At 40.5% G+C, this 12,486-nt stretch overlaps 1 protein-coding gene across 9 annotated transcripts in view; it reads left to right on the top strand.

Moving 5' to 3' along the window:
* LOC120525126 (NXPE family member 3-like) overlaps positions 1–12,486 on the top strand; it is a 172,213-nt gene that overhangs the window by 141,298 nt on the left and 18,429 nt on the right. For all 9 annotated transcript variants that reach the window (XR_005632893.1, XM_039747171.1, XM_039747168.1 and 6 more), the window contains one exon: positions 7,998–8,062. Coding sequence is in view for 8 of the 9 variants with exons in the window: in XM_039747171.1 (XP_039603105.1) it covers positions 7,998–8,062 (65 nt within the window). In the remaining variant the exon portion in view is untranslated. The remainder of the gene's footprint in view (positions 1–7,997; positions 8,063–12,486) is intronic.

Consider the following 12,486-nt stretch of genomic DNA (forward strand, 5'->3'; position numbering starts at 1 on the left):
ATGAGGCATCCCTCTTGTTTATGCTCCCTCCCCAGCACACCACTGCGTAGAAGAGGGCGCTCGCCACAACCGTCTGATAGAACATCTGCAGCATCTTATTGCAGATCTTGAAGGACGCCAGCCTTCTATGGAAGTATAGTCGGCTCTGTCCTTTTTTACACAGAGCATCAGTATTGGCAGTCCAGTCCAATTTATCATCCAGCTGCACTCCCAGGTATTTATAGGTCTGCACCCTCTGCACACAGTCACCTCTGATGATCACGGGGTCCATGAGATGTCTTGGCCTCCTAAAATCCATCAAAAACTCCTTGGTTTTGCTGGTGTTCAGTTGTAGGTGGTTTGAGTCGCACTATTTAACAAAGTCCTTGATTAGTTTCCTATACTCTTCCTCCTGCCTACTCCTGATGCAGACCACGATAGCAGTGTTGTCTGCAAACCTTTGCATGTGGCAGGACTCCGAGTTGTATTGGAAGTCCGATGTATATAGGCTGAACAGGACCGGAGAGAGTACAGTCCCCTGCGGCGCTCCTGTGTTGCTGACCACAATGTCAGACCTGCAGTTCTCGAGACGCACAAACTGAGGTCTGTCTTTAAGATAGTCCACGATGCATGCTACCAGGTACGAATCTACTCCCATCTCTGTCAGCTTGTACCTAAGCAGCAGAGGTTGGATTGTGTTGAAGGCGCTAGAGAAGTCCAGAAGTCATTCAGCTCACTAGGACGTGATACCTCTGGGGTGATGCAAGATGTTTTCCAAAGCCTTGGGACTCCCCCTTATTCCAGGCTCAGGTTGAAGATGCGCTGTAGAGGACTCCCCAGCTCCAACACACAGGCCTTCAGCAGTCGTGGCAATAGTCCATCTGGACCCGCTGCTTTGCTGGTATAAAGTTTCCTCAGCTCTCTGCTTACCTGGGCTGCTGTAATTGTGGGTTGGGGGAAACTCTATCCTTTGCTGGTATCAGCAGAAGGATGGTTGGAGGGTGCAGTACTCTCAGGTGAGAGTGGGTTAGGGTGGTCAAACCTGTTGAAGAAGTTGTTCATCTGGTTTGCTCTTTCCACATCTCTCTCAATGGAGGCACCCCGCTTCGAGCTGCAGCCAGTGATGATCTTCATCCCATCCCACACTTCCTTCATGCTGTTATTCTGCAACGTCTGCTCCAGCTTTCTCCTGCACTGCTCCTTCGCCGTCCTGAGCTGGACTCAGAGTTCCTTCTGCACATGCTTGAGCTCATGCTGGTCACCACCTTTAAAAACCCCTTTCTTCTGGTTCAAAAGGCCCTTGATGTCACTTGTAATCCATGGCTAGTTGTTAGCATAGCAGCTTACTGTTCTTACTGGAACTACAATGTCCATACAGAAGTTGATGTTGTCAGTAGTGCAGTCAACAACCCCCTCAATGTTCTCACTATGTGACCCCTACAGGATATACCAGTCCGTAGTTCCAAAGCAGTCTCTCAGAGCCTGCTCTGCCTCAGGGGACCACTTCCTGAATGAATGTGTGGTTGTAGGTAGCTCCCACACTCTTGGTTTGTAGTGAGGCTGAAGCAGAACCAGGTTATGCTTTCCCAAGTGCAGGCAGCGGGGTGGCACTGTATGCGTCTTTAACGTTTGCATTCAGTAAGTCGATAGTCCTATTTCCCTGGGTATTACAATCCACATACTGGGAGAAGGCAGCTAATGTTTTGTCCAGCGATTAGCACAAGCTCCTCAGGGTGCTGTGTTTGTAACTTAGCAACCACGGAATGGATGACGTCACCCGCTATCTCCGCGTTCGCCCGAGGAGGGATGTAGACAATAACAACAATGACGTGTCCAAACTCTCTGGGCAAGTAATAGGGACGCATACTTACGGCCAACAGTTTGATGTCCCTGCAACAAGTGGAGATTTTAACGTTTACGTGTCCCGAGTTGCACTTTATTTACATATAGAGCGAGTCTTCCTGCTTTCCGCTTCCTGCAGGTATTTGCCTCTCTGACTGCTCTAACTGTGCTAAACCTGGGTAGCTCCACGTTAGCATCTGGTATGTTAGTTGATAGCCACGTTTCACTAAAACACAGCAAACTGCATTCTCTGTAGTTCCTGACATTTTTTACCAGCGCAGGAAGTTCGTCGATCTTATTGGGTAGTGAGTTTCCAAGGATCACAGAAGGCACCGAAGGTTTGTAGCGCCACTTTCTCACTAGACGCTTGGCTTTTATCTTATTGCCGGCTCTGCTGCCCCGATACCGCCTTCTTACCTCATCAGTTAAATAGAGAACCACACCGGCATGGGCATTTGTTCTCAGTGCTTGAAGTTGACTACTTGAATAGAAGAGTCCCTACGTGTAAAACTCCATGTCCAAGCAGTAAAAGTAGTAAGAATTGTCCAAGGAACGAGTCCACATAAAAGAAAGTGGTAGGAGTGATCAGTGAAATAGAGAAAAATAGAGAAAAAAGGTAGAAAGATAAAGTCATATAAGGAGCTGCTAGAATGGCTGCCACTCGCGGCGGCGCCTGATGATACAAAACTTTTCCAAAATTTTCCAATTTCCGTTCATTTCTGTCCTTTAATGATGCTCAAACTCTGTTTCAAAATGTCTCATATTGATTACTGTATTTCCCTCTACATCTGCCTCCCTCAAAATCTATACAGCAGCTACAGTACATTCAGAATTTCACAGCCAGAGTCTTCACCCACATAGAGCGTTTTGCTAACATCTTCCCTGTTCTCTCCCAGCTTCACTGGTTACCGGTTCCATCAAGGATTAAATTCAAGATTCTGCTTTTCACCTTCAACGCCTACATAACCTTTTCCCTAGGGATTCACCGAATGTTCGGCAACCGAAATTATTCGGCCAAAAATAGCCAAAAAATGCACTTTCGGTGTTCAGCTGAATAAGTAAAAGGCCGAATAAATTTTGCCGAACAATGACGTTTTTAATGACGCGATCAAATAGTAACCCGCGTAGAGTGAGAGCGCGCTTTATGCAGCAAAAATGTCAGCAGTGTGGAAGCACTTTAAAGCGTCAGAGAAAGAGGCAAAAACGGCCGTTTGCAGACACTGTTCTGCTGAATTGTTCAGAGGGGGTGCATCTGCAAAAACGTACAGCACTTCAAGTTTAATTTATCACTTAAAATCAAGACACCCCGAACATCATGCAGAGTACGAGAAAGACACGGCGGCGGCTACGGCAACAGCAGCAGCGAAAAGGAAAGTAGCTCCTCCCAGTCCTAGGACACCCACTCCATCTGTGGCTGACTTCTTAGAAAAGGCAAAAAAAGTCACTGACTACTGCATGCACTTTAGATCGGTCGATACACCAAGTGTCAAACATGTTGGCGAACGCCTCGGATATGGCTACAGCTGTATGGGACCCTCTAAACTCTTGTGAGTGAAGCACAATCTTTTGTAGCTTGAAATCTGTGTCGATCCACTGCGCAGTTAACTAAACTCAGCATACTGGTGGGGCTCACATCCGAGCTCCAAATATCAGTCGTGAAGCTGAGGGCTGCAATATCTGTAGCCAAGAGCTCATGGACGTGTGTTGAAACGACGTTATACATCTCAGGTAAGCACACGTCTGAGAAATGCCGTCTACTAGGCATGGTGTAACGGGGCTCAATATGGCTAAAGCCATGGAAGATAGTGATCTGAAAGGCATACGGTGTATGGCACACACAATTCAACTGGCGGACAACGAGGGATTGTTGAGTCAGCGCAGTATAGCAGATGTGATAGCGATAGGCAGGAAAATTGTTGGCCATTATAAACATTCACCGCTTGCCTATGCGCGCCTACAATCTATCCAAGAACAGTTCGGAACGCCACAAAAACGTTTCCAACAAGATGTGAGCACAAGGTGGAACAGTACATATTATATGCTGGAAAGCCTTTTTGCGCAAAAGCGAGTCTTGGCTACATACATAGCAGATCATGACCTGCCCGCGACATTCACCGCATACCAGTGGGTGTTAATCGAGAACGTTCTCTCTCTTCTCACCCCCTTTGAGCAGATAACAAAAGAGATACGCTCATCTGATGCATCTGTGGCAGACGTCATACCTTTACTTGCAGTACTAAAGCGTCTTTTAAACAAAGAGGCTGAAACAGACCACGGAGTTAAAACAACTAAAAGTACGCTCTTGGAAGCTGTCAGCACACGATTTAGTCAGGCGGACTCAGAACTCCTGTACTGCATCGCGACTGTGCTTGATCCACGATATAAAGATCATTACTTGGATGTGGGGAAAAAGCTGCGCACACGAGAAATGATCCAGGTCGAGCTGGATTTGGGAAAGCCGCTAGGTGATTGAGACGGTCAGGTGATGCACAGCGCAGGAGATGAAAACAGCGCAGAGAGTAAACTGACTCGTACTACAGATGAGCCGCGCACAGTCTCGCTGTCTGACATGTTCGATGAGATCCTAACCTATTCAAGAGAATAACCTATTTGCAAGACAGAGGACAAGCTCAACAGTTAGATGGTTGTCTCTCAGAAGTCCCCATCCCCAGGAGCAATAACCCTCTCGAATTTTGGAGGACCAATCAAGGTCGCTTTCCCGACCTGGCGCAGATAATTAACCTCACTGGTCTTGCATCCCATCCAAGGTTGACAACCAAATGCGACTGAAATCAAAGGCTCTACCTCTCTAATACCCTGCACTGGAATAGGGTATTATGAAAATGAAGTGATGAGATTGCAGTCTATTCGTGTTCTCATTTGTTTCCTATAGATTAATTTGTATATATTCATTGGTGCAGAATGTCTGAGATTTTGCCATGCATTTGTGTGATCTGCAATAGCACGTCCTTGGTTTGATCCAAGGTTTGTCTCATAATCTTAACTTTAATAACTTTGTAGGAAAATAGATAGATGGTATATACACAGAACCAGAATAAATTACAACTCCCTGCAACACAGAGTTGAAATGTGGTGCTCAGAAAAAATAAAGAATAATTGAATATAGTGGCTTGAATTCCAGTTCAGTGTTCAGATGGCTTTCTGGTTGCAGTTTTCATGTGCTCCTGGTTTTCTCACTAGCGTCCACCAGATTGATTAGCGTCTAAGGGTTGGTATTTTGAGACCAAGTATGTGGCTGAGTTTGCGTGATTTGCAGTGCATGGGTACATTCCTACTTACTGTCAGTCTGGGAAAAAAACAAAGTTGATGAAAACAGACCTATAGTCAATGTGAAGGTGGAAAACTCCAGCTCCTAAATTATTAAATGAGTTAGAACATGGATGAATGGCTAGATTGAAGCTCTATATATACAATATACGATATATGAGTACACTAGAACAGCTTAACTCTGAGCGGAGCTGTTGGCTCATTTATCTGTAGCTTTTAGTAAAATTTACCATTTGGATTTTTTTCAAATGTTTTTGTGTTATTTATAAATACCAGATCTATGATCAGACGTATGCAAATAGATAATTATATAGTCACAGAATGATATTGAGTGATAATATACAAATAAGTTCAATAATATTTCTTCCAAAGCAGGTAAGGGGATCTTCCTGTAAATCATATACTGTTTATATCACAATATTGTATTAAAATGTGGATTCTTATGCAGTATTTTATAATCCCTTAAGCTGTACCAGAAACTCTGCCAATATGCTTATACAGTACACAGTGTCCTAATTATCTGTGGCAATTTGACATTTAACAGGATGTGTTATTTATTACTGGGGGCTGCAAGTGAACCATTGTCTTACTTCCTTTTTGATCCGCTTATGTTGATTTTGACACTAGATTTCACTTGGTGACCTTACTTACTATACTAAGATTCTGCACCCTTAAAATACAAAGGTGTTTACATCCAGCTGCAAGTCAGTGGGATGTCAACTGTGGATGGGAAACTGCTTAAAAGGAGTGACACTTTAGGGTGATGGGTGAAGTGAATTGTAAGGATGAAAGCAATGCTTCTCTTAAAATTACTTCTGAAAACTACAGCATAGACCATGTATTTCTCATAAACAGCCAGTAGCACACATTGCTTTTGACTTTGAATCACACTGCATTTTCAGGATGCCTTCTTGAATCTTCTTTTCTTATCCTAAATTGCTCTTCTGAACTACAACCATAGATCTGTACATCTTTTATTCTTGCACTTTACTGAAATTATTATCAAACCAGCTTTCAGAAATCTCCTAATACAGTACATCACTAGTGCTAAGTAGGTCAGTAAAGGGGTGTGAGGTTTCCAAAAAGATCCACCATACAGGCTAGAACCTTCACTAGTGTGCTCAGAGAAAAATTCACAGCTCTTAAACTCCCTCACGTACGCTTCAGCTTGCACAGGCATAAAATGGGGTTCTGCTTTTTAAATTTCAAACAGTGCCTTAAATGTCCCAAACTATACCGCAATGTCCCACTGGTTAGAGTGACCACAAAGCTTTTGACTAGATAGGACAAGTTACAATATGAATTTTTAGAAATTGAGAATTTATTAGAAAATAAATCAAAAGAACAAAACTAGCCAAAAGGCAAAAATGAAGAAGCAAAAAGGATATGCCTGAAAAGGCAATCCAGGGCAAACAAATACAACACAAAATCCAATAAACAAAATTCAAGGAAAGAAGCAAATGTCATAACCAGCAAAGCAATTAAAAGCAATAAATTCCAATAACCACCTCTCTCTCACCTCACTATAAAGGCTGAGGGTGGCTCTTTGGGTTCCACACACAAAATACAAGGAATGGAGAAACATTTTATAATATAGTACAGAAATATTAAACAAAAAAAGCGATAATGAAAAGTAGGTCAAAATAATAATAAACAGGAATATAAACCATGGCTGTAACACAATGCTCATTAAATGCAATTCTGTTTCCTGTTCACCGGTGTTTACTAGCACATGTGTCACTATGTGAACTCTTCCAGATTGGTGCTATGAAGAATATTGAAGGTCCTGATGTGGCATGATGGTGGAATTTTCAATGCTGTTGCTGCTGCCTCTCAACTCCACCGGGCATCTTTGTGAATTTTATACATTTTCCTAATATCTTTGGAAGATTTTCTTCTGGTTTTCCAGTTATCATGCCAAACATGCACAGGTTTGGTTAAATAGCAGCATCAAATGGACTGAAAAAATTAAGTTGGGTGTATGTATGTGTGTGAGAATATGGCCTAATATGAACAGGCACCACTCCTTGCAGGGCAGGGATTTCTTAAATCCTCTCACATTCTTCTCTAATCATCTTATCTGGAGTACTATACTGTGTGTAGTTTTGGTCTCCAGGCTACAAAAAATTTCATAGAAGCACTAGAAAAAGTCCAGAGAAGAGCGACTAGGCTGATTCCAGGATAACAGGGGTTGAATTATGAGGAAAGATTAAAAGAGCTGAGCCTATACAGTTGTAAGCAAAAGAAGATTAAGAGGTGACATGATTGAAGTGTTTAAAATTATGAAGGGAATTAGTCCAGTGGATCGAGACTGTTATTTTAAAATGAGTTCACCAAGAACACATGGACACAGTTGGAAACTTGTTAAGAGTAAAAAAACAGGAAGTTTTTCTTTACACAAAGAATGATAGACACTTAGAATATGCTACCAAGTAGTGTGGTAGACAGTAAGACGCTAGGGATTTTCAAAACTCGACTTGATGTTTTTTTGTAGGAAATAAGAGGATAGGACTGGCGAGCTTTGTTGAGCTGAATGGCCTGTTCTCGTCTACAATGTTCTAATGTTCTAAAATCTTATTATGCCCTTTATTTCAAAGCTAAACATGGCTTCCCTTCCCTGGACAGGTCCATGTGCTGCTTTGTCATTTTTATAAGACAGTAAACGTAAATATTTATAATAAAACAAAATTATGTTCGTACTGAGCAAAGTGTTCCCTAATTTATTTCCAGCAGTAATTACGTCATAACATTTTATTGAGCGTTTGAGTTACATAAACCACTATATTATTATCACAATTTGCTTCTCGCTTTGGGCAGCATTGAGCAGATATTTACTTAGGTTGTTAGAAAGCAAATGCAATGATTATAACTTCTTGTTTCACCCACAGGACTGTAACTAACATTGAAGTACCGGAGAGCAAAATACAAATTCACATTACTCAAAAGAGTATCAGTAAGTCTTGTAGCTTAATTTTCTTACTTTTTTTTAGTTCTTTTTGTTTGCAGTATTTCTTCATCACATTTATGATTATGACATACAGTTTTAATGACTTAAATCACAATGAAATGTTTAGCTTTGATCTACTCTTGCATCTAACTGCGAATGTTGAAATGAATGTTTCTGCAACCACTCAGCTATCTCTCAGCATAAAGCCCAATGGTAAAATGTACATCAAAGTGCAGTAGTCAACAGTACATTTTCCATTTCAAGGTGTGCCAAACCATAAAAGCCATCTGCACAGTGAAGTTTCTGTAAAAAAAATACTGATACAAAAGAGCAGTAGAAATTTTGTTTAAAAGAAGCCATACTATTGATATTGCCACACTTAGTGTTTATTATGTCCTAATCTGCTAGCGATGGAACTTCGACCACAGGAACAAACAACTACAGTTAATTTAAATAAGTTTCTGTTAAAATCTTGCTGAATTTGTAAACAGGAAACCATTATAAGTAAAAGTGCTCCACAGAGTCCTCTGTTGTGGTACAGCTTATTCTGAAATGACTAAACAACAGAGGGTGGGACAGCAGTATAGTTCTTAATGCTGCTGTGCATATTGCTGCCAAGTTTTCATTGTAAATTTCCAAAGACATTACACTAATATTTCAAAAGGTTGATAGTAAGAAATTATACAACATAACCAGTAAAATTGAATTTACTAAGTGAGCATAGAAATGTATATGTATAATGTTTTGAAATCCAGTTTACAGTGGTAGTGATTCTGTCTAGCAGTTAAGAGACCAGGGCACATGTCCCAGGATCTCCCTGTGTGGAGTTTCCATTTTCTCTCTATGTCTGTGTGAGTTTCCACCAGGTGCTCCGCTTTCCTCCCGCAGTCCAAAGACATGCAGTTTAGGTAGATTGGCAATACTAAATTGGCCCGAGTGTGTGTTTGGTGTATGTGTGTGTGTTTGCCCTGCAATGGACTGTCCAGGCTTTGCTCCTGCCTAGTGCCCTATGCTAGCTGGGATAGGCTTCAGCACCCCCTGCGACTCTGTTCAGGACTAAGCGACTTAGAAAAAGACTGACTGTTTGCAGTTTTGGGTCACGGGGGACCTGAAGCCTATCAAGTATCAGGCATACAGCAAATCCAGTCCTCAATTGGCTGCCAGTCCACCGCAGGGTCATTTTTCATGCATCCATGTGGTCACTTTAGAATATTAATTTAACAAGTGGGTCTTTGGGATGTGGGGGGAAAACCAAAAATCTGGAAAAAAATTGGCAAACTCTGCCATTGATTTTAATCAAGAAGAATCAGGAGATGAAATCTAATCTAAAGCCTTGCAAAGTTTGAGAGTCTAACTGATCTGTCATTAAGTCTAATCAAAATCTCAGTATTCATAGTCAAAAGAAAACAAAGCACTTAGGTGTAACCAGAAAATCGATAAAACAGAATGCACTCACCACTAAATATTTTTATCCAGAATTTGGATAGCCAGGAAGTCTTTGAGCTGACCTTTATATCTTTACTAGCCATGTGCGCCCAACTACGTTGCGCATGTTAAAGTCTGTGTCTGTGAAGGGCTCCCTGTTTAAACGCGGCTGCCAGTCGTGAACTGGGCCCTTCGTCGCACAGCATTATGATTTTTTATAAGGGAAACAAAATTACAAAGAAACCCTTGGACATTGATTCGATAGGAACGGCCTACTCGGAATCACTGTCCAAATAGTAATTATGTGGGGTTGTGGGAGCATTTCTGCTTCTGTCTGTTCACAGTCCATCTCGTTTTCACGACGCTATCGTTTCCTCTTACGATGTCTTCTCAACCTTTCTCCAATCTCGCAGGTTGCTTTGTGGCAATCCAAAGAGTAAGGCAATATACACTGAGCAATGGTTATAAAAGGGGGACACATAGGTATCCAGGCTCTTTAAAGCATAAATAGGGATCACTTCACTGACATGTGAGCAAGCCACAGTACAACTGTGAGACGCGCAGCACTCGCCGGCTACAACGTAACAATAATAATTTCCGGAACGTGCTGTTAGGTTGTCATTCATTTTACCCACTGTCTTTCTTTCATTCATATGTTACTTAGGCACGTACCTTTTATCTTCGGCAATCTCATTCTCTTACCAGGCCTCAGGAGCTAACCAGCGTAACACTGTCCACCACCCCTTTCGTTATTCCGGCACGTTGTTGACATCCGTGAGTAACAACAACGTACTAAACTGGAAGGTGGTCTATGCATGCGTGGAATTCATGGACAAACAAAGATCAAGATCTAAATGAAGATCTCTTTAGTTAATTTAAAGCACAACAATTTGTTTAGTTTGAATGTCTGTGTTTTGAGGTGTGACTGGCGTACTACAGTCTTCAGTAGTATAAGCCTGGAGGAGATTCTTAATGCAATGCCTATGTTTTAGCTGTCTCCCTACTGCCATCTAGTGCTTCTTCTTCTAAATCATTTGCGGACAAACAAAGATCAAGATCCAAATGAAGATTATATATAGAGATACATCTGGTAGTCCTGCATAGCAACATGGCTAGCAACAGTACACACACTAAAGTCAAAATGGTGGAACCAGCAGAAAACAAAATGGTGTCACTGAAAGATGTTAATATAGTTTTAATAACATTTAAAAATTGTTTATAACAAAATGTTATCAAAATAGGATTATACAACCTTCAAAACTCTTACATGAACCAGAATAAAACAAAAAGCAAAGTTGCAACTAATTTATAACATAATCTTATATATAAACGTCTATGTGTAGAAGTCTGTCTGTTCAGCTCGGAAGTGTGAGGCTACAGCATGAAGTTCAAAGAAAGCGACTCTGTCGCCAAAGTGAAACAATCGAGAAAAGGGAACTCACTTAGCTGCTAATACACAAGTGAGGTGAGCACGTCGGCAAAACAAATCCACCGAGGAAAGAGAATCTCACTTAGCCGCTAATGCACAACCAATGCGATTGATTGAATAAAGTGCCAGAATCCATGGTTTCTAGGAGCCCAGGCTTTTTACAGCACAGGCTTACACAGCTAGTTAAATTATAACAATGCAGGTACTGGAAGAGCGTAAAAAATCTACACATGCAGAAAAACATTTGCAAGATTTGAACTCAGGACAGTGGCTCCATCCTGCTCAAGGATATAAAAATTAACCTATAATAATCAAATATAAAATATGGTCCAAGGTGAGGGAAATAAAAATGTACCATATCAGTTTTGGAAAATACTTAAGTCAAAGTTTATGGTAGCAGACCACCTAGTCCCTCTCTGGGCATTCCACGGTACACATTTTGGTACACTTTAGTGTCCGTAATTGTAGTTGTAGTATATGATGGTTTACACTGCATCTGCTGCCATCAGTGTCAATGGCTCTCAAATAATATGCCACCAGGCTCCATCTTGATGTTGTAGGAGTAATGTAGCTCATGTAGTAGTGCCTTAACAAGGTACCTACAAGAAAATGAGAACAAAAAGGGGTTGATGATGGGCACAATCTCAGTTTAGACAAATTCATGAAAGAGTCAACACTCTATATTCTTTGATTTATGATATATCAATTTAAAGTGTAAAGTATTCAGGCTTGATGTACCTGAAAAAAAACAGAACAGAACATCCCTTAGCATTCCTTGCAGATGGATCTTTTCAACCTTTGGGTACCTCGTATATGAAGACTCCACTAACTAAATTAGCTTTATTTTCCTTGGTAATCTAAAGATCACGTTTACTAAAATGAATTAAATTTAAAATATATTCTTTAAAATTATATTACTACCAATATGTACATATTTTCAAATATGTTACAATATACTTCAGGGAGAAATATATTACAATATTTGGCAATGCAATGAAATATATTGTTAAATATGTAAATTATTGCTTTTTGTGTATTGTATATTATTTTCCAAATGTAAAAATATACTTCTTAATATAATTTAAAAATAGTAGGAATAATATACTGTAAAGCACATACTGTGTCATTGCAACATATTTTTAAATATACTGTAACTTCTAGTTATATAGTATCCCATATATTTTACAGCATATAGATGCAGTATTTCAATATATTTTCATATACTGGGATGTATGGGTGACAGACTTGCACAAGAGAGAAGCTGGTGTGTCCAGGTTTCCAAACTACTCAGCTCTGTTATTGTGAAGACAAGAACAATTGTAAGCATTTTGAAACCATCAGATTAGTTCAGCACTCAAGAAACAGCAAGCAATCAGTCACATTGATGATGTCCTGCATTCACTCCTTTCTTAAGATTAAAAGAACAAATAGAAAGTGAGCGCAAGGCCAGCTCATTGGCCGATTTGAAATGTTTCCTGCATCAACCATTGGGCAACAGACATTTATATATATATATATATATATATATATATATATATATATATATATATATATATATATATATTGTGACTTCAGG

Source organism: Polypterus senegalus, chromosome 3 (genome assembly GCF_016835505.1).
Source record: "Polypterus senegalus isolate Bchr_013 chromosome 3, ASM1683550v1, whole genome shotgun sequence".
Lineage (NCBI taxonomy): Eukaryota > Metazoa > Chordata > Cladistia > Polypteriformes > Polypteridae > Polypterus > Polypterus senegalus.